Genomic DNA, 23,934 nt, shown 5'->3' with positions numbered 1-23,934 from the left:
TTGCCTTTTTTTTTTTAAAGATTTTATTTATTTATTTGACAGACAGAGATCACAAGTAGACAGAGAGCAGGCAGAGAGAGAGGAGGAAGCAGGCTCCCTGCTGAACAGAGAGCCTGATGTGGGGCTGGATCCCAGGACGCTGGGATCATGACCTGAGCTGAAGGCAGAGGCTTTAACCCACTGAGCTACCCAGGCACCCCATGAATGCTTGCCTTATTTTTTATTTTTTATTTATTTATTTTTAAAATATTTTTTAAAGGTTATTTATTTATTTATTTGACAGAGAGAGATCACAAGTAGGCAGAGAGGCAGGCAGAGAGAGAGGGGGAGTCAGGCTCCCTGTTGAGCAGAGAGCCTGATGCGGGGCTCGATCCAGGACCCTGGGATCGTGACCTGAGCCGAAAGCAGAGGCTTTAACCCACTGAGCCACCCAGGCGCCCCGCTTGCCTTATTTTTTAAAATCACTTTTCAGTATTAGCTACAAACTGGAACTTAGACATAGAGAATGTTAAATTAAATGGAATCATGCAATTATACCAGTCATATGGAATATGAAATTAGTTTCCGTAAGAAATTGATTGTCAGAAGAATAAGGGAATATTATTATTGGGTATAAGACGAAATATAGTATACTACATGGAAACAGTGATCTAAATTCTCAAAAGATTTTTATTAGTTTATTTATTCCAAAATCTGCTATCTCTCTGATCTTATTTCCTACTCTTCTTTCCATCCCCCTCTCTGTTCAAGCCGTTTTGGCTTCCTTTCTGTTCCTCTAACATGCCAGATACCCTCTTACCTTAGGGCCTTTGTACTGGCTGTTTCCTCTGTCTGAAATTGTCTTCCAGATCTGTGCGTGGATTTCAAATCTTAGCTCCAAATTCTCTTGCCCCAAACACCCTTCCAGTCTGCGCTCTGAATCCTCATCACTCTCTGCTCCTTCTCTCCTCAAAGCACTTATTAGCTCCTCACTCACGAGATACCTCACAGACTTACTATGCTATTACTTGTCTGTCTCTCTCCCCAGCAAGGACAAAGGTCTTTGTGTCTTTTATTGAGTGATGTATCCTAAGCACCTCAGATAATGCCTGACACAGAGCTGGTGCTCTATAAATATTTATCGAATAAATAAACTATTGGTTTATTGATATAAAGTGAGGTTAATTCCAGACAACTGAGTTACTTAATGATAACCTACCATGTAGCTGCCTTAAAAATAAAAGCTGTGATCTCTAGTATAAACAAATACAAATTTCAAGATAATAAGCTAACTTAACTTTATTTTCATTTATATCTGGATTATAATAAAATAAAGAAATGGTTAATGTTAAAATATAACACATTATCTATAAATAAGTAATTACATTTCTGGGACTAGAAAATAACTTTCTAATTGTAGGGTATGCCTTGAGTGTACTAAATTTGAAAAACTTCTTAGGATTAGATAATCGAAAAAGAAAAGATTAGATAATTGACCACTTTACCATCTATCTAGAAATTAAGGTACCTAAAAAGCTGTGGTGCATAGATATTGAAAAGAGCTATGTCTATCATCAAACTATTTTTTTTTAAAGATTTTATTTATTTATTTGACAGAGATGACAAGTAGGCGGAGAGGCAGGCAGAGAGAGATGGGGAAGCAGGCTCTCGATGAGCAGAGAGCCCCATGTGGGACTCAATCCCAGGACCCTGAGATCATGACCTGAGCCAAAGGCAGAGGCTTTAACCCACTGAGCCACCCAGGTGCCCCTCATCAGATGGGATAAAAATTGCACCTTTGGTTTGACTTAACCCGAGAGAGATACACCCATACACACCATTGCTTTGTTTTATTCTTAGAAACTTGGGTGCTGGGGTTGTTCTTTGAGATCAGGAGAAAAAAGAGTAACTTATTTTGGCCTTTTTTGACCCCCATTTTCTATTTGCTGATCAGAATATAATAAAAGCAGAAACTGGAAAATGTATCTACAGTCTTGAATGAGGACATGATAGTTTCTAGTCTCAGGGGAAAAGCTCTTGTTTCTTGTTTCTTAAACTATCTGCTTAGGATTTGTTTCAAAGTAAGAAATGCTCTGTTATGTCAGTATAAAAAAAGATTGTACCCAAACTGTCTTGCACTTAATGAGCTTTTAAGTGGTCGGGAAGGGATAGCAGGGCTTCAGGCGTACCTTGTTAAGATCATTGCTTTGAAGGCACGGTATTCATATTTTGCAGTAACACTTAAGAGTCTTAATAACAGTGTTTAGGGTGGGGACTAGAGCAAAAAAAAAAAAAAACGAGATATATCACTTATTGTCTTATTCAAAATATTAAGTCTTGGGGAAGAAAGAACAAATTTGAACATCTTAAAAGTGCTTTTTAGGAAAAATAATATGGCTAAGGACATAATCACTCATTTCCCTTAATTCACTATTTTATAGCTTAGAAGGTGCATGAGAGGCAAAATGTTTGTTTTTTTTTTTAAGATTTTATTGATTTATTGATTTGAGAGAGAGAGAGAGAGAGAGAGAGGGCACATGTACCTGAGCATGGGGGTGGGAGGGGCAGAGGGAGAGGGAGAGAGAATCATAAGAAGACTCCCAGCTGATCCTGGAGACTGACCTGCTGTTTGATCTCATGATCCTTATATCATGACCTGAGCTGAAACCAAGGGTCGGATGTTCAACCGACTGAGCCATCCAGGTGTCCCAAAGTGTTTGCTTTATATCATTATTTTATCATGTCTCCAGATTTTGAGTCTATTGATTAATTTTTCTGGATTCATCATCTGCTAAAAATAAATTCTTTCAAAACTTAAAAATTGGATATCTTAGAACAACTTTTTTAGGAGGGACACTGTCCAAACGTGTGCTTCTCCTTTGTCCTTCAGTTGGGCTGTCAATCATACAAGCTTCCTAATGGTAGGGACAGGGACAGGAACATGACTCAGGCCTTGCTGAAGGAACTTCTTCCTTGAGGTTTCATTAGATTGGAACTACTACTCTGACAATGAAGCAGAAAATGAAAGCCGGAGAGCTTCCAGAGGCCACGTCTGAGGGGTGGAAGGAGAGTCTGTTGGAGGGAATGAAGCCAACAGAGAGACAAAGGGGAGATATTCAAAGAAATTGTTCTAGCAGTATTTGGGGCCTTATTTCCAGGCCTCCCAGAGGCTCACTCATTTTCTTGCTTCTTTTTATTTTCTTTTTGATTTTTTTTTTTGAGAACTTTTAATTATTTGTTGTACTGAATAGAAGTCTCTTGAGGGAAATTTTGTAGAAAAAGGAACACTGTATCTTAGAAATCTGTCAATCCAACTGACTCTCTAAAGTTAAATTTAAGATTGGTCATAACTTTATATATATGCGTGTGTGTGCACACACACACACACATATATATATTTTGTCTCAAGTTTTTATTTAAATTTTTGTTAGTTAACATATAGTGTAGTATTGGTTTTGGTAGAATTTAGTAATTTATCACTTATATATAATGCCCAATGCTCATCACTACAAGTACCCTCCTTAATACCCATCACCCACTTAACCCATCCCCTTCCCAATTCTCCTTCAGCAACCCTCAGTTTGTTCTCTATATTTAAGAGTCTCTTACAGTTTGCCTCCCTCTCTTTGTCTCCCCATCCCTATGTTTCTTAAATTCCACACACGAGTGAAATCATATGGTATTTGCCTTTCTCTGACTGACTTGTTTTACTTAGCACAATACACTTTAGCTCTGTCCACATTGTTGCAAATGGCAAGATTTCATTCTTTTTGATGGCTGAGTAATATCCCGTCATATGTGTGTGTATATGCATACACATACATACATATACATACATATATGTATGTATGTACCCCCCCCCCCCCGCCACTACATCTTCCTTAGCCATTCATCAGTTAGTGGATGTTGTTTGGGCTATTTTCTATAATTTGGTTTTTGTTGATAATGCTGTTATAATCATTCTGGTACATGTGCCCGTTTGATCACTATGTTTGTATCCTTAGTATAAATACCTAGTAGTGCAAATGCTGGGTCATACAATTGTTCTATTTTTAACTTTTTGAGGACCCTCCAACTGTTTTCCAGAGTGTCCAGACCAGTTTGTATTCCCACCAACAGTGTAAGAGTGTTCTCCTTTCTGTGCATCCTTGCCCACATCTGTTTTCTGTCTTGTTAATTTTAGTCATTCTGACTAGTGTGAGGTGGTATTTCATTGTGGTTTTCATTTGTATTTCCCTGATGATGAGTGATGCTGAGCGTCTTTTCATGTGTCTCTTAGCTATCTATATGTCTTCTTTGGAAAAAATGTCTAGTCATGTCTTCTGCCTATTTCTTAACTGGATTTCTTTTTTTTTTTTCCCAGTTTGCTTTCAGTAATGTAATCTCCAACTTTTCCTTTCCTCTAAGTTAGGTTGAATTGGGTTTCTGTCTTCTAGTAAGGTAAAGAATCAAAAACCAAAACAAACCAAAACAAAACAAAAACCCGGTCTGAACAGTGGGAGTTTGAGTGTCTAGGAGTGCCAAGGGTATAACTTGAAAAAAGCACAGTAGTCAAAAGCTACTCAGATGAATTGTCATTACAGTAGAAACTTTGGAGAAGTGAAGGTTCTTCTAAGCTTCAGTTGATAGGCAATTAATATATTTTTTAGTAATATTCAATATGAAGAAATTTCATCAAAAATAAAACATGTGAGCACTCCTCAAGTCCCATAATGGCATTTGCATGTTATTTTTATCGTAGGGAGAAAGTGATACTCTTTTATCGTATGGAACAGTGGAAAGAACACATTTGTAGGGGGTTTGAGCTGAGCAGGTTACTCCCTCTTTCTTGTTGTCTCATTGTCATCTTCTTGGGGTCGCGTGTCTTCTTTATAAGACGGTTGCAAAGACTGAATTAAGTAATACACACAGCACTCTTAAATGGCCCAAAATCGGTGCTCAAAGAATGGTGGTCACATGATGATATATAGTCTACCTAGTGGTGAACCTTAATTCTTTTGGTATATTGGGTCTCTGTGGGGTGGTGGTTGTGTATACACGTGTTGACCTCTATGAGAGGGTCAGGGCATACGACAATTTCCAAGTCTGTGAACATGTTGTGTGAGAGAGGTAGAGATTGTATTCTTAATTGTTACTCTCACAGTTTGGAAAAGAGGAGGCAAGTTGTGGATCGATTTATGCTGGTCTTGTGTGTTGTAAGTTGTTGACCCTGATGTAGAGTATATAAATCAAATGCTTATACGTCCACAGTTCACCTGTGTATATACTCTGAGGCTATCGTCATTGGGTTTTGGGGTGAAGGGTTTGAGAATTGTAGGGAACGATTTTTTTGCTAACCTTCTATGCGAATGTCTTTATAGCTGGGGGGAGGCATAGTTACTTTATGCATTTACCTGCCAGAAGCATTAGAATGATTAGATATATTTCCTTTTTCTTGTTAGGGAAAAATGGCAACCAGAAAAAACTTGAAACAAAAACTTGAAAAAAATGTCAATATTAGAGAACGATTTCAACAGAGAGTCAAGTTGACCTTAACACAGGTACTGAATGCCATGTAAATTGTTATATTTTGCTCACTTTACAACTGTCTATAAAAGCTAAAATAAAATTAAACAGGGAATTAGGAAAATGCCATCAGACATAAAGGAAGTAACAACTGGGAGGAATTCAGACTTGCCGCTAGGCTTTTATCTAATGGACATAAAATTTAACTTGAAAATGCTCTGTTACACCTGAGGTACTTTTTGTCGGGTAATTGAAATGAATCTCAGACTGGGTTGTGAGACATTTAACAGCTGTTTCTGTTTATCTTTGAGTTTCTGAATGAGCTTAGAGTCATTTTAATATTTTCTTTGGAAGATCCATTCTGGGCATGTTGAATTAAAATGGTTATTTTTATGTCACCTAGGCTAAATATTGTAGGGAAAAAACCCCACAGGAACAACTTCAGATATTTTTTTGTGTATCTGAAGGTATAGTGTGCCATAAAAAGGCTTCTGTCACATTTTAGATACAAACTGCAACTATACTTCGAGGTACTTTGCAGGCTCAAAAGTAGGAAGAGACCTCTAATATACTGCCTCATAAAGGCAATGAGAAGGTATATAAAATATTTTAGAATCATCCTTGGCATAAAAAGGATTTCTAATGAGCACATTTTATAAGGCTGAATTTATTTCTAACAAAACCATTTGTACAAAGCATCGTCACGATAGTTTGTATAGAGATGGCTTAAGGGAAAAGGAGTCCATTTCTAAAATGAGATTGAGTTGTACCTTCTAGGGAGGCAAATAAACTATTTTAGGAGTATAAATTAAACACCCTTGGAATTTTTTCGTATTTTCAGACAACTGTGGAGAAAGTAAGAAATGCTTATTAATTAAAAGTATAGATTCTTTGCTGGTGTACTAGATGTTAGTGCTGAGAACCAAGGTTATGGAGATTAGCAAGCATGGGGACTGGGGGACAGTGGCCTGGGTAGGGCGGGAATCTTCGTCTTTGGGATGCTGATGTGTTATTATTTTGTAATTTTTCCCATGAATCTTTGAGTCATGTAATATATGGAATATTTGCTGCAAGCAGTGGTGTGGTGGCAGCTGGATAAGAGATACTGAAGCCTGGAGGAGAGAGGGGAAGAGGGGAAAGAAGCTCCCTGAGTCCAGATCCATGGAAGGGAGGCCAACGCTGAGAACACCCTGAGTGAATTGCAGATTCTCTTCGCTCAAGGGTTTTCTAGTGGACCCAAGTCTCTGCTTTAGTTTAGAAATTTTGGACTGTCTGTATTTGGGACTTGTCTCTAGAGTTTCTATTTAAGCTATCCTGATGTCTACGTAAATGCATATTAACATATTAATGCAGATTTGGATGTATTTTAAAGATTGTCCTGACCACCCAATCTATTCTCACCACGATACCACCAAAGCTCTGACCACCGAATCTAAAACCTCTCCACTAAGAGGATAGCAAAGCCAGGGGTCTGTAAAAGCCCAAAGAGACCATCTATGGGTATCTAGTCAGATATCAGGTATAATGTGGTAGACACGGGGCACCTGTAAACAGTGCAGCCCAACCCCCCACATCCCCACCTTGGCATACAGATGTAAATATTTTTGAGACATTATGCCAGTCAAATACAACCATCTCTATTCTGGGACTCTGTAATATTGGTTGGCTTATTTCCTTTTAGCACTTCCAAATGTCAGAAATTATCTTGTTTATTTATTCTCTTATTTATTTATAATCCATCTCTCCTCACACTACAACGCATGAGATAGAAAACTTGTTGTTCCTGTTGATTATTATATTCTCAGGGTCTGACACGTAGTAGGCTTTCAATAAATATTTGCTGGATATATGAATATGTCTATGAATGTTGTCTGCATATGAAACTATGTATTGTAATTTTATTTTTAAATTTTCATTTATTTATTTTAAAGATTTTATTAATTTTTTTGAGAAAGAGAGAGAGAGAGCAAGTGAGCACAATAAGGGGAGCAGCAGGCAGAGGGAGAGGGAGAAGCAGGCTTCTAACTGAGGAGGGGAAACTGATTCGGGGCTGGATCTAAGAACTCTGGGATCATGACCTGAGTAGAGGGCAGATACTTAATGGAATGAACCACCCAGGCACCCCTACATATTGTAATTTTATAAGTACTTAAATATATACTATATTGCACATATAAAATTATATATTATAAATTATATAAGAGTATATTTATATATTATACAAATAATTATATATTTATTTATATAAATTATTGAATATAAATAATAAAACATCTTCCCTTATTTAATTTTTTAAATTAAAAAGAATTTTTTTTTCAGCATAACAGTACTCATTGTTTTTGCACCACACGCAGTGCTCCATGCAATCTGTGCCCTCCCTAATACCCACCACCTGGTTCCCCCAACCTCCCACCCTCCGCCCCTTCAAAACCCTCAGATTGTTTTTCAGAGTCCATAGTCTCTGGTTCACCTCCCCTTCCAATTTCCCTCAACTCCCTTCTCCTCTTCATCTCCCCTTGTCCTCCATGCTATTTGTTATGCTCCACAAATAAGTGAAACCATATGATAATTGACTCTCTCTGCTTGACTTATTTCACTCAGCATCATCTCTTCCAGTCCCGTCCATGTTGCTACAAAAGTTGGGTATTCATCCTTTCTGATGGAGGCATAATACTCCATAGTGTATATATTTTCTATACCTTGCTTTTTTCACTTAGCAATAGGTTTGGATACTATTCTCTAATAGTAAAAATAAAACTATTGCATTCCTTTTTAAAGGCAATATGATAATCCATGTTGTAACTAGGTTATAATTAACTTAATCAGTCTCTTATTGATACATATTCTAGTTTTCCATTTTTTTATCAACAAAAACAAGATTGAGATAAATATCCTTGGGCATAAGTAATTTCTCACAGGTGGGAGTCTTGTTGTGGGTTATGTGACTAGAAATGAAATTGAGTCAACACAGATGCACAATGAAAGTTTCGTAGAATATTTTTTTATTGCTCCCCATAGAGGACATATGATGTTTTGCTACTGTAATTGGCCATGTTTGAGAGTGTCTCTTTTCCTACGCCATGATTATTTAGACCGTTGCCAATCTAATAGGTGTTATCAGAGTTTTAGATTGTTGCCAATCTAATAAATGAAAATATATCATTATAGTTTTAATTTGTATTTTTCTTATTGAAATTGAAGAAGAGTAACTTAGGAGTCATTTATATGTCTTGTCTGTGAGCTGCCCCAATCTTTTTTCTATTTTGCTTTCCAAAACTATTTAATCTTCCTGATTCGTAGTTGCTCTTTATGTATTAAAGCGTATTCATTGCAAATAACTTTACTCAGATTAGCATTTCACTTTTGTGTGTTTCTTCCACAGAGAATTTTTATGTGGATGAGTTAATCTTTCCTTTCATTGCTTCCAGTGGATCTTTAATTTTTTTTTTAAAGTCACACATAGGAGGATTTCCCCATTCTAGTTCTTACAGGATTTTTGTAGTTCTTATATATTTTGATTTTTCATGTTTAAAATGGTTTATCTTCTTGGGATCTATTTTTTTTTAAAGATTTTATTTATTTATTTGACAGAGAGAAATCACAAGTAGATGGAGAGGCAGGCAGAGAGAGAGAGAGGGAAGCAGGCTCTCCACTGAGCAGAGAGCCCGATGCGGGACTCGATCCCAGGACTCTGAGATCATGACCTGAGCCGAAGGCAGCGGCTTAACCCACTGAGCCACCCAGGTGCCCTTGGGATCTATTTTTTAATAGGAAGTATATATATAAAATGTTATATATATATATAATATATATATTTATTTTTATAAATAAATATATATTTATAAATATAAATATTTATATTTATATATAAATATATTTATATAAATATATATTTTTATAAATATAAATATTTATAAATATAAATATATATTTATTTAATATATATATAAATATATATATTTATTTATTTTTTCTCCAAAGGAGTAGTTCCTGTACTATTTACTAAGCAATCAACTATCTTCCTCTTGAAGTGTTAAGCCTATCTTATACTAAATTCCCACATTTACCTGGATTTATTTAAATTCTGTGCCAAACATATCTATGTCTATTCATTCAAATTTTATTTTGTATTTTATTATCAGATATGATTAACTCTCCATCACTGTTTTCCCAGAACTTTTCTTATTATTATATTTATCTTTTTTGCCTTATGAAATAGAAGCATTGCGTCTAGCCACCCCTCCCCCCAATAAAATTCATGCAACCATTTTTACTAGCATGCTTGGGGAGGATTATCTTCTTTATGACTTTTCATGTATTCAAGTCTGTGTGTCCCTCAGCAGCATTATAATCTTTCTTCATGAGGTCTAGGACATTTCTTAAGCTTACTCCTAGCTGTTTTTCCCACTACTATCGTAAATAGCGTCTGCCTTTGGGGTTGCTGTTTCTATATGTAAATGCTATTGTTTTCTCTATATTTACACACACACACACACACACACACACACACACATACCACATAAACATTTCACCCAGGCAAAGTAATAATTTTTTTTGTTTGTTTGCAGTAGTTTTCTAGTTGATTTCCCTTGAGTTGTTTAGGGGTGAAGGGTGATATTATCAGCAATTAATGAAAAATTCCACTCCTCCCTTCTAATTTTTATGTCTTATATCATTTTTTGTCTAATGGAATTGCCTACTATCTCCAGAATACTATTAAGGGACATTAAAGAATAATTTAATTCCTACAGGCTTCTCTTTAAGCTAGCTGATGGTTTTTGAGTTGAGATATAGCCATTATACAAATATATATTTATATTCAATCTTGCCAAGTATTAAGTATTTTGTTCAAATGTGGATTGCAAAGTTTGTCAAATGCCTCTGTATTACCTATGGAGATGACTATAACCTTTACAATTTACTCTTAAGGTGAACTATGTTAGTACATGTCCTGATACTGAAACATATCCATTAAAGCTGCACTGCACTTATTTTGGTGTATTAACCTTTGAATAGCTATTTTATTGTGTGATTTATTATTATTATTTTTTAATGTTAGAATTTACAAGTCAAATATATGTATTTTTCTATCATTTTTTGCTATCTTGGTCAGAATTTACTATCAGTATTATGCATCAATATTATATATTAATTTTATAGCCAATGGAAAGATTTCTTTCTTTGTTAATAATAAAGAAAAGGATTTGGGGTGCCTGGGTGGCTCAGTTGGTTAAGCGTCTGCCTTTAGCTCAGGTCATGATCTAGGGTCCTGGGATCGAGTCCCGTGTGGGGCTCCCTGCTCAGTGGAGAATCTGCTTCTCCCTCTACCTCTCCCCCTTGTTCATGATCTCACTATCAAATAAATCAATAAATAAATCTTTAAAAAATAAAGAACAGTTTTTGAAAAACATTGTAGTACGTGTTCTCTACAGACTGTAAGAAACTGTTAGCATTTGGTTTTTGTTTTTTGGAGGGGATAGCACTTTGACAATTTTCTCTATTTCTTCTATGGTCATTGGACAGCATGATAGGCAGAATCTGAGATGCTCTCTGGCTCCCCCCAAATCCCACACCACGTGTGGGATTTGGTGTACGTGCCCTTGTATAATCTCCCTTTGTGTGTGGGAGAAATGATGGTGAATTTCACATTTGTAATTAGGTGACATTATGTGACAAAGGTGAAGGGGTTTTGCAGATATGATTATTGTCCCAATGTAGTTGACCTTGAGTTAATCAAAGGGAGACTAGCCTGGAGGGTCTAACCAAATACCTGAGACCTAAAAAGAACTGAGAGAAGGGATAGGAAGATTTCAAATATGAGAGAAATTCTACAGGTGGCCTTGAAGAAGTAAGCTACCATGTTGTGAGAGGGGCACAGAGGGAGCCGCATGGTATCCAAATGACAGCCAGCACAGTGGAGAGGTCAGTCCCACAGCCACAAAGAAATCGATTCTACCAACAATCTGAGGGAACCTGAACACAGGACTTTTCCTAACTGAGCCTGTGAATAAGAATAGAGTTGGCTGAAGATCTGGTGTCAGCCTTGTGAGATCCTTAGCAAGAAGTTCTGCTGAAAGATCCTGGATTTCCAACCCAGAGGCTGTGAGAAAATTTTGTGTTTTTTTTAAGCTACTAAGCTTGTGTTAATTTTTTATATAGCAAAAGAGAAGGAATATAGTCTGTTCAGATTTTTTTTTTCTTTTTGGACATCCATTTCGTCATTTACATTTTATTGAAAATCATCAATTTTTACCAATAATCTTAACCTTATTTGTCTAGAATTGAGCTGAATAATCTCTTAGAATTATTTATATTTTTTCTAAATTCTTGCATTTTCCCATTATTGTTTCTTTGTGTCTTATTTTCTTTCTTTTCTAACGGCCAGTTTTTTAAAAAAAGATGTCTAATTAATCTGCCTAAGTCATTAATTTTTCTTATGTTTATTAATCTTTCAACTTTATTTCCTTGGGCTTATTTTATTTTTCATTTGCAAACTGGATTTGGATGATTAAATTTGCTTATTTTTATTCTTTCTTTTTAATGTTGATACAAGAACTTAAGAATCTAATTTTTCTCCTGATCACTGCTTTAGCTGTATCTCCTAGGTTTTCAATTACAGTATTCTAATTTGAACATTTTTCTTAAAAACTACTGCAGACAAAAATGAAGATGAACTCCTTCACCTTCCATATATTTCTGTCCATTATTTTTTACCTTTGTTGATTTTAATTTCATTTTATTCCTTTTTTCTCAACTCTGTCCTCTATGTCCATCTATGTTTTCAGCATATTCCCTTTCCTTTGTGTTAGTTTCAGTATGACCTTTGTCTTAGTGATGCTTTTCTGTTTCTTTTTCATTTTATCCTGACAGCGGCTACTTTTTCTTTTTATCTCTTTCTCTTACCTTTCGATATTTTGCCTAATCTCACAAAGTTCAGCATTTAATATTGTTTTGCAAAATCAATGACATCATTAACATTTTAAAAAATTTTATAACAGTGTATAGCAACATTATTTTGATGATCTTTTTTCATTTTTCCTGGTCCATTTTTTTTTTCTTATAATATTTTCATGCGCTCTTTTTTTTTTTTTTTAGATTTTATTTATTTATTTGGCAGAGAGAGAGAAAGCACAAACAGCGGGGGGTGGGTGGGGGAAGAGGAGGAGAAGCAGGCTTCCTGTTGAGAATGTGAGGATTGATCCCAGGACCCTGGGTTCATTGCCTGAGCCAAAGCCAGGGGCTTAACTGACTGAGCCACCCAGGTACCCCTGTGCTATTTCTTTAAAAATTATTATTCATCGGGCGCCTGGGTGGCTCAGTGGGTTAAGCCGCTGCCTTCGGCTCAGGTCGTGATCTCGGGGTCCTGGAATCGAGTCCCGCATCGGGCTCTCTGCTCCGCAGGGAGCCTGCTTCCCTCTCTCTCTGCCTGCCTCTCCGACTACTTGTGATTTCTCTCTGTCAAATATTAAAATAAAAATCTTTAAAAAAAATTATTATTCATCTTCAACTAGGAAGAACTCTTATTTATTTATTTATTTTTACTATGTTATATTAGTCACCATAGAGTATATCATTAGTTTTTGGTATAGAGCTCCATGTTTCATTGTTTGCATATATACCTAGTGCTCCATGCAATACGTGTCTGCCTTAGTATTCAGCACTGGGCTAACCCATCTCTCCATCCGCCCCTCCTTTCTAAAACTCTCAGTTCGGAAGAAGTCTTACCAATTAGAGCAGATGTTCACTTCATGGCACAAAATTTGTGTGTGAGTGAACTAGGGTAGCCTCTATTTGTCCATATCCAGCAGAACCTGGCCGCTGCAAGCTGTTCCTCCTATCAGCGATCTTCCTTCCATTCTGCCTCAGTAACAGCCTGCTTCCTGCAAATAGGGCTTGTGTATCGAATACCTCGTTTAGAACTGCCCCCCTGCCTCCCATTTGCAGCTTCTCTTCTGGGCCAGATTCCACCAAAGGAAGCCGTGGCCACCAGCAACCACACCTCTTGCCATTGTTTCTATCACGTGTTATAGGTTTCCCCTGTGAGGCTGTGCCACATACTTTGGGAAATTGAGATCTGCTGCCTTCAAGTGAAATTTGTAGCTTTTGGTCATTTCATCTTCCCATTCTCTCGTTTTATCATCAGATAGAACCCTTTTATTGCTTATGATAATCTTCATACACTGTGGTGAGGGGTAAGATATCTGATAATTTGTCAAGGATAAAGTTAGTATTTTGTTTCTGCTTCTTGTTCTCCTTTTTTTTTTTTTTTTTTTTTTTTAGATCTTATTTCTTTATTTGACAGACAGAGATCACAAGTAGACAGAGAGGGGGAAGCAGGCTCCCCGTAGAGCAGAGAGCCTGATGCAAAGTTCGATCCCAGGACCGTGAGATCATGACTTGAGCCGAAGGCAGAGGCCTTAACCCACTGAGCCACCCAGGTGCCCCTTGTTCTCCTTTTTTGAGTGATCTTGAAATAAGATCTTTCTTTTTTATCTTAAAGCTGTAAATCTATTGTAATTGTAGAGCATTCAATTGTTGAAATATACATTTACTTACACTTTTTTTTTTTTGGATAGGTATATACCACGTAGGGGAACTTTAAAATTTAGCTAATTTTGTAGGGCTATTAATTTTGATCTTTTAAACACAAATAAATAAAATTCGTGTTTATTTGAGAAGCTCTGTAATGAGGTTAAGCTCTTGAATATATGGTTTCCTGAGCTGAAACAATTCTAAATTAATTGCTGTTATCTTGTTTGAGTAACAAACTGAATGTTTTATACTCAATGATTAATCCCTATTGTGTATATTCAATTCTTATTGAATAATCATTGCATTTTGAGTATAGTAAAAAATTAAATTTTAAATTAGATCTATAATAAGAGTTGTCAGGCCTCGTATTTAATCAAAATCAGATAGGAAGAAACTGCATTAACTTTTTCAAGCGGTTTCAGAGAGTGGCAGAAGCCACTTTTTTTTTTTTTTTTTTTAACCAGTGGCGTACAATCTTTTATTTTTCTAACTAGGAGAAATTAGGCTAATGGTTTTGAGAGCAAACCCAAATTCTAATCCTTGCTTTGGTATTAACTAGGCAATGGCCCATTTTTGCAATTATGAAATAAAACTTTTATTTTTACTTTTCATTAGTGTTGAATACCATAAGGAATTAAATTCAATGACCTATAAGTGTTAACTCATTACTTTTTCTTGTTAAGGAATGAAGTACTAGTTACGGTCACCACAGGAAGAATAGAATGCCCAGAATTTTGCCGCACAGGTAGCGCCATGTAAAGATTTTATTGGTCACAAAGAGATTAAAACCACCCTCTCCAAACCCCAGGATGCTGTCTTTTAAAATCTCAGACATATTGTATTTACTTTAAAGTGTATGTATTTATTTGTGTGTGGCAGGATTATAACTTGAAGTACTTTTTTTGTATTCAATGCTCAATGTGTTTTGCATTTTCTCTTTTTACTCCAGGAGCATTTTCTTCTCTAGCCACACCAAAGTAGAAACAAAGATTCAAAGAAACCCCAGAGGCCTAATTTAGGACTAATTTTTTTTGTGGGGGGGCCACTTTACAGAGACTACATGAGACTGGGTTTGGGGGAAGGAAAGGAAATGACAAGAAAAAACAAGAGAGGTCTGTAGGAGCAGGGTGCAGAGGGCAAGAACTCATCACTGTAAGACACTGGTCATCTTTAGGTCAGGACACTGGGGCACCTGGTGGGGGTGAGCACTAGAAAGAAGAACCTCAACTCAGACCTGAGCTGAATAAGTCAGCAAGTCACCTCTGCCCACAGGTAGCAACACCCAGCCTCTGCTGCATGAGCTTTTGTCTTATTAGATTGAAAGTTTCTGACGGGCAAGGACTGAATCTCTGTTCAGTCAATTCAATGTATTAACCATCACTTTGTGCCTTCTGCAAGGGTATTGAATGGTGTTCATACTATGGCAAACCTGTACTAAATATAGGTTACATTGAAGACACCTGGACTCTGTTGCTCCCAGTAGTGAAGTTACATGCTTACCTCAAATGCCTTTGTTCCCAAATGTAATTATGCTAGCTCCAAAAAATTGTAAATTATGTAATTTAATTAAATACCACTTAAACTGATGAACTATGGCTATGAAAACAGAAACAATTGTTGTTCATGCCAAAATGAATTTGAGGAGTTTGGGAGATTGAGTCGTTATTTAAAAAAAATTTGTTGTCAAATTAGGTATGGACCGAGTAACAATAAAAGATTGAGCAAAATCATGAAAAAATTTAAAAGATTCTGTTGCCATATTAGGACAGTTTCCAAGTGTTTTTACGTTCTCATTCCACTGAAAGGAAACCAGACTGGAACTCACAGCAAATGCAGGATGGGTATGGTTCTTGCACCTCTGCTTTTACTCCAATCTATGGACCCACATGCAGAAGGAAAAGCTATAGCCTCTCATGCATTACAAGGGTGGTAAATAAATGTATATTTATATCTTTTACTTTACAGGGAATTTTTAATGCAGCTTTTTGTGCTTTCCTGCCTGATAAACTGATGTTTATTTTTAATGTGTAAAATACTCATCTCAGTTGTACTTGATCCAAGGACTTCTCCTGGGCTTCCTTTTGGCCTTATTCCTGCAGAGTCTAACTTGCGTGATGCACAGACTCACGGTGAAGGTTGTTGATTAATATTTGTAAAGGGAATAAACAAATTTCTCAGGAACAAAGTCTGACTGGTTAGTTAAAATCTCTGCAATAAACAGGAATAGAAATAGAAGTATGAGTTTCTATCTCTGGAAAGAACAGAAAAACACGAAGCTGGTTTGCTGTGTAGATTCAGAGAGGTGAAGCAGATAATTGATGCAAAGTCGCATGGTTTCTGATTCAGTACCTTCATTTGATTTGTTGGTAATTAGGAGGAGTTGAATTTTTAGAGAGGAAAATAAAGCAACTCAGGGAATAAATGAATGTGGATATAGGTTGAAAGAGGAGAAAGAATTCAGCAAGGGAGGTTAGCAAACAGGTTACTGCGTATGTCCTGAGTTATTACTGTGATATGGAAATAAAATATATTCCAAACAATACTAACGATGAGTAATTGCAGTGAATTGACTCTCTTGACTGCCAATGGAAGGTGAACTCCACCAAAGCGAGAATCTTCTCAAATTTATCTTTGCATCTCAAGAGCTTAGCCCAGAGTTGGCACATTGTAATTAATAAATAAGTGTCTGTTGAGTGAATTAATGACTGGCTAGAACTGAAAGGTTGTGAGATGCAAAATATCCTCACATGTCTGGATCTTAAACTCAACACATGGGAAGGATGACCGCACAGAACAAAGGTGACTGGGTCGTGTGTTACTCCTTCCAGAGTGGTTTTGAAGTAGGCTTAGAGGCTCCCAGGTTTGTTAGATTCATTCTAGAACATAGGATAGCCATGATCATCTCACCTGGCATGTTTCTGCACAGCTGAAGCTAGGGGTCAAGGGCCCTTTCCTGACCACAGATGGCCCAAGAAATGCTGAATCAATGAGGAACCATGTTGGTAAGCTTCTAAGGGTAGAAAAGGGCAGCACAGACCAAAGTTAATGCTCTTCTACCTGGGTCTAAGCTTTATATCTCGTGCCAGAGAATGTGATGAGATGAGGTCCCTAGGCTTCCTCCAAAATTTCTTGTGGGTGCCTGATTAGTGTGTATTGCTCATTTTTATTTTCCAGAAAGAGTCTTCTGCCATTGAAGGACAGATCTTTTTTGAAAATGCTAACATTTGGAATTTTATTTTTGGGGAATGGATGTAAAAAGGCACTCAGAAAACTCAGAGACTCATAACGGTTTAATTATTTCAATAAGTTAAATGGTAGACAACATGTAAGGGTGTGGGTTATCTCTTTTATGCCACACTGTGCAGTCTGTTTTGGGTTCCTCTTTGTTTCCAGGTGCCATTCCAAACTGAGTACCTGGAACAAGGCCTGGAATAAATTAAAAGCTCAATAAAAGCTTGTTGAACGACTGACTGAATGCTGCTTTCTCCTCCCTAGCAGCTGGCTAAGCCAGAGACATCTGAAATATAGCTGGGTAATTTTGGTCATGTAGGAGTTCAGATTCATACTGAAAGAGAGTGAAGATTGGGCACACAGATCATTTCTCTAGAGAGCTCTTTCCCTCAACTGCTTCCTGAAAATTACACTTGTATTGGCTTTTATGTTATGGCACAAAATCTACTCATCTAGTCAGATGTTAGAAAAAGGAAAGAGATTTACAGAGAAAAAAGAAATTGAGGAGCACTCTTAATCAAAAAATGTTTGACCAAAAACTAAGTCCTTAATGTAAAGCAGAATTTTCTATAAATAGTTTATTTGGAGATGGAACCTTGTCATAAACTGTGGTAAAATGATTCTCTGATTAAAGAGTAAACAGCAAGGAACAATGCCTGATACCGACCATAGACAGAATTCTTTTGAACTGGAGTTTTTAAGTTCAACACTTAAAACAATTTCTATATTATGTATTATGATGGAAATAGACTTGTAAACTCTTGGTTATCCATACATATTTCCTGAATCTCAAATGCCAGCTAGTGTATCTCTTACAGTGCTTTGCCCTGAAAATTAATCATAATTTATGGACTATGTCCCAGAATGCAGATGTTTGATTTTTCTTTTCTTTTTAATACCATTTCACAGAATGAAGTGTGTACAATTCTTTTGATTCCTTTTACACGGAGAAGATTCTTCTTGCTTCAATGCAAATTCTACCAAAGCCTGTTTAAGTTTGTCCCCATCATGTTAGAAATTCTAATAGGGAGGGACAGGAACCCCAAGGTCATCACACAATAGCAAGAAGAATGAAGGGAAATGTCTGAAATGGGACCCTGTAAGAAAGAGCTATTGCCAAAGAATCTGTCATTCCAACCAAACAACCTGGGGCAATTTAGTCCTGAACTTCCAGCGCTGTTGCCATGGTTTCTAGACAAAGACGACAGGGCTGTATTCCAATTATATCCTTCAGAATGACAGGTAACTGAAAAATAGGAAATGGGATAATAAAATCTCAGGTCACCCAGAAGAGGTGTGAGAGAGATGTACGTCTATGTTTGTTTAAGAAATACTTTTGTGATTTAGAATGCAAATGTATATTGGGCAAGTCCTCCAGACTTTCCATAGTAATTTTATCCATCATCCAGCTCCTTATTCAAAGCCAGGTGTCTCCCACTTAATAGAAATGTTCTTAATAACATTTTAAACTTAAGGAATCTGGGTGCCTGGGTAGCTCAGTTGGTTAAGGAACTGCCTTCAGCTCAGGTCATATCTTGGAGTCCTGGGATCAAGTCCCACACTGGGGAGTCTGCTTCTCCCTCTGACCTTCTCCTCTCTCATGCTCTCTCTCACTTTCTCGTTGTCAAATAATAAAATAAAAAGGAACCTGTGAATTAACAGTATTTAAGAGAAAAAAATCTTGAACAGAGAAAAGTAAAAAGTATTTCTTGAGTTCTGAAGATATAGCTATGTCATTTTTCCCCCTTAACGCTGGGGTCAAAGCTTATTCTCGGTTTTTCCCGTTTGAAGGCATTTATTGCAAACTTTGCCCCTAGCTTTGAACCATGTTTGATAATCAGTGTTATTTTGCCAGAGTTTTCTCTTCTGTTATTGGCTGTAAGGAAGATCCTTGCCTTTTCAATGAGAGGAAATTTTATGTAGAGATCAAAGTGTTCACAATGAGCTCTAGAATTGTACTGGTAGTATTAGTTCTGTATTCTCTGCAGTTAAGCAGAAATAGAGCATTTTTTTTTTTTAATCCCCAAAGCAGCATTAAATAATTTACATAATCTTTAAAGTTTAAAACAATTTTTAATGTAGAGTCTTTAAAATGTTAAGTCTCAGTATATTCACTTATAAAATGGAATAATCCCTATCTCTTAGAATCGTGTCTTTAAATTAGATAAACTATATAAGGTCTTTAGCTCAGCATCTGGCACATACCAGTAAGTAAATGTAGTTTTGTCATTGTTACTACGATTAAACTATCTTCTGTTGTATACATTGTGATAAATGTGAAGCTATTACTATCACAGAGAAACAAGCAAACAAAATTGGTAAATTTAAGGATTTAAAAACCATATATCCACAAAAAGGTTTTAAAGAAGTACTTTAGATGTGAGATTAGATGTGTTTTAATGATAGTGAAAAGAGCATGAATTTACTAAATGGTATTTCAAGGACTACTGCCTGCAGAGTGAGATGGAGGCTTCTAGATGGCCCGAAGCCTGCAATCATGCCTCCTGAGTTTTTCCTTAAAGATATTCATTTTTGACACTGTGAGGACAACATAACATTTTTGTCAACATATTGAATATAACTGTTACGGTTTTATGAAGATCAGCTTTATCATTTTCTTTCTATGCATAAATTCGAAGAGTTTAGTTGGATCCTTAAGTTTGATTGTTACTGTATTCCGGATACATCTTTTTTTCCTCAGCAAGAATTGGTTTGATTTTATAATGGAAGTAATTAGGAAGAAATGATTTATTTAGTAAGAGATTTCTTATGATAAATCTTATGACATCAATCCATCTTCTGTATAAATAATGACAATGATAAAGAGAAAAAGAGAATGAATTTCTTTTCCTTCAGAGACTGCCTTTTCAAAAAAAAACAACTTGGAGGTTTGGACTAAAACCATTCACACAGTTTATTTTGCTTTGCTTGTCTGGTCTTCACATGTTGATGAATTCCTTTCATTCATAAACCCTGAGATTTGAATTCTATCCTATGTATGTACATATATGTAATAAAGTGCATAATTTTGCTGAGTATTTATGATTACAGCAAGTAGAGACCTGGGCAACTTCAGATGAAAAGAGGTAAAAAATTCACATATTATGGAATTATATGAAAAATAGCCTTAATTTGTTATTCATATTTTGTTACTCTTCTGTTATTAAGATTTTGGAATAACTGGTTATGATAAAAATTTGAACCATTATTTTAAAAATAAATACAAAAGGTGAAAACTCCAGTAACCCAATTTCTTTTGTCTTCATTTCTTTTCTCTAAATGTTCTAAGTGCTGTGGAAGGAGTGTTTTGTCTGTGGAGAAACAGCTTTGTGGGCACATCAAGTTTTCTGCCGGCAAATGGGATTTTGAGTTATTTCTTTAATGCATTTCTTTATGGCATGGCTGCACCTCACTGAAACATCAGAAGGAAGCAGCTTCTCTGATCCAAAACTTACCTGGAAAGGTGACATATTTATTTTTGTTGTCATCTTACAACATAGGTCATGACACAGCACGATGACAACTCTACGGGAATCATCAAAATTATGTAGACATTGTGTGGAGAGGGTCTCGGTAACTTACCTTAAAAGAGATTTCATATTGTTCTCCTCCCCAGATTTCTAAACCTGGATCATAGCCACCCAACTCCCAAAACCATTTTCGATCCACGGCGAAGAGACCTCCAGCCATAACAGGAGACCTGTGAAATGGACAAAATCATCTTTAAAGGACTATGGACATATGCTTGGAAAAAATAATAAAAGCAAACCTTAAGATAAGTTTCAGTGATCAACACTATGACACTTTTCAGCCCTGGCTTTCTGTAGGTGGGTACAGGGTTCTGATTGGGTCTCTTGCTGCCCTTGGAATCCTCATCAACTTTTAACTTCACACTTCAGTTTCTAATGCGATTCATTAGAAATAATGAATGACTCCAGTAGAGTCACGCTTGCTGCATATATTTATCATTAGAGAGAAATACTTGACTGCTAGTGACTGATCTAGGGAGACGTCACTCAATTTTATGACTTCTCCTTAAGTGAAAGGAATCTTGTACTATCAGACAGATGAAAGTATAGAAAACATTCTTACAGGCAGTGTCTTTGATTTCATCTCTCAGTACGGATTCACCAAGAACTTCCCACACACAGGTCATGTCCATTTTACAGACCATGAGATGGTCAGTAGAAAAAAATAACCAACCAGAATTGGTTATTTAGATTACAATGCTGAAGGTGGAATTTAAGCGAGGCCTTTTCACTGTAATTATATTATCCTATTAGGCTTTCTCTGCCTTTCTAAGGAATATTCCATTTGGTCAAATAATAGATTTCAAGTATTCCATTCCTGTTAGGACACACTGTAGTTCCATTGCTGTGTAATGAGATAATTTATAATCATTGGACCCTGTCCTAAAAATTTTTATTGTTTAAAGGTAGTTTAAAGGTAGCTCTAGTTCTTTTGAGCCCTCAGTATGTGCTGGGCTCTTGGCTAAAAGTTTTACTCAGTTCTTTAGAATCATCCTTACTACAACCCTGGGAATATCATTCCTATGTACTGTTTGAAGAAACAGGCAGAGGGAGTTAACGACCAGTGGACTGGAGCTAGTCCTGGAGCTGGACCAGATCCTCTGATTTCTAAGCCTTTGAGCTCTTTACTTGCAACATTGTTTCTGTTTCAGTGTTTGGGGGTTAAGGAGAGACAATTACTTAAAGGCAGATATGAAAAAATTAGAGAATGCCTTTATGCAAAGAAATCTATAAAAACACATTTCCAACATTGTTTTTATCATCATTTTGAAAAACTTTTCAAGTAAAGGATATTTATAAATAAAAATACAAGGCATTAAGGGTTGAAGATACACATTTTCAAATATCTATAAACATAATAGACATGCCAATTTACAGATCAACTAAAGACTTGCTCTGGGTAATGTTTTATGAGGCACTTGAGCAACATAAGCCTGGATTTCTTTGTGTGTTACGTATTTCAAATACTTTGTATATTAAAATGGTATTGGTCTAATTACTTCCATTTAAGAGTACTTTTTAAGGCGTACACTCTGGCGTAGACTCTGTGTAGATGGAAAGATTGCAAGGCAGGAAAGGGGATTATTATACCACCTGTGAAAGTGAGTAGGATTAAAAAAATAACCTGAAGTATCTTAGGCATTTTTTTATTTTGTTTGAAATAAAAATCCTAGAATCAAATGTAACCTACTTTATCCCCCTCTCCAGCAGCCTAATCTTTTCCCATTTTCCACGCACTGAATTTCAGAGCCGAATTACAACTGTAGCTGGAACAAATTAGGACTGAAACATGGATTCGGTGCTGCTCCCCCATGAACACACTACCATAGGTAACCCCTGTTTCCTCAGAGCTTGGGCATAAGGGATCAGAACTTCTTGATTCTGTTCAAACTGAGCCACAAATGGAAAGATTGTAAGTCATACAAATGCAATCTCATTTGGTCATGGAAAATCTGAGACTAAAATGCCTTAAAATTTATGCTGTGCCGAATAAATCTCAAACCTAGAATTATCATAGATCTCAAATTATAGATAGTAGCAAGAGAAAGACGTATATTGATTTTTTTGTTTACATATATATATTATATGTAATTTGTTGGAAATACAGTATCTTGTTTTCCTAAGAAGTTTAAGGAAAAAAACTGTGTAGTGTTCTAGGTTAGTTTTAGATATAATAAAATGAATCCTTTTTATCTTCATTGATGTTTTTACCAAGCTCCAAATAAATTAATGTTTCCTATCTTGATTAATGTGAATGACTGGTAAGGAGCCAACTTTTCATTTATATATTTATTTCCTCATATTTGTCCATTAATCTTTTAAACAGCTTAATTGAGGTACAGTTGACATACAATGGATTGCATATATATTTTAATTATACAATTTGATGAAACTTGACTTATGTAGGTATACCGCTGTGCAGGTATCACCATATTCAAGACTAGGAACATATTTGCCATCCCCCCAAGTTTTCTTATAGTCTCTCTCTTCTGATCTCATTCCCGTTGTCTAGGTTAATAATCTGCTGTTACTGTATAGTAGTTTGAGCTTCCAGAATTCTATATAAAAATCATATGATTTATTTTCTTTTTCCAGGTCTGTCTTCTGTTATTCAGCATAATAATTTTTAGCTTCATCTATGTTTTGCATTTACTAATAGGTCATCCTTTTTTATTGCTGAGTAGTATTCCATTTGAATGACAATATCACAGTTTGATTATCCGCTCACTTATTGGTGGACATTTGGATTGTGTCCAGTTTTGAGCTGTTATAAACAAAGCTGATATGAATTTTGTTTCCTAGTCTTTGTGTGGACATATGCTTTCATTTCTTTCTTGATGAAATGCCTAGGAGTGGAAAGACTAGATCATATGATGGGTATATGCTTAATTTTCAAAGAAATGGTCAAACTCTTTTTCAAAGTGGTTGTGCTATTTTTTATTCCCAATAGTGGTGTTTGAGTTCCAGCTGCTACACATTCTCATCAATATTTGATATGGGCAGTCTTTTGAAGTTTAGTCATTATGATAGGGATATAATGGTATCTCAGAGTGGTTTTATTTTGTGGTTCCATGATGATTAATGATGTTGTGCATATTTCTGTCACTTCTCTCATTTTCCTTGTCAGTCTGGCTAGAGGTTTACTGATTTTATTGAT

The 23,934-nt window shown here is 36.1% G+C and overlaps 1 protein-coding gene across 1 annotated transcript in view; it reads right to left on the bottom strand.

The window, feature by feature from the left end:
- The window catches only part of GALNTL6 (polypeptide N-acetylgalactosaminyltransferase like 6), a 1,234,451-nt gene that overhangs the window by 95,882 nt on the left and 1,114,635 nt on the right, over positions 1 to 23,934 (bottom strand). The window contains exon 8 of the mRNA XM_059393223.1: positions 20,830 to 20,947. Coding sequence (XP_059249206.1) covers positions 20,830 to 20,947 — 118 coding nt within the window. The remainder of the gene's footprint in view (positions 1 to 20,829; positions 20,948 to 23,934) is intronic.

This window comes from Mustela nigripes, chromosome 1, assembly GCF_022355385.1.
Source record: "Mustela nigripes isolate SB6536 chromosome 1, MUSNIG.SB6536, whole genome shotgun sequence".
Lineage (NCBI taxonomy): Eukaryota > Metazoa > Chordata > Mammalia > Carnivora > Mustelidae > Mustela > Mustela nigripes.
The sequence above is the reverse complement of the archived record's forward strand: the minus strand, read 5'-3'. Positions and strand labels throughout refer to the sequence as shown.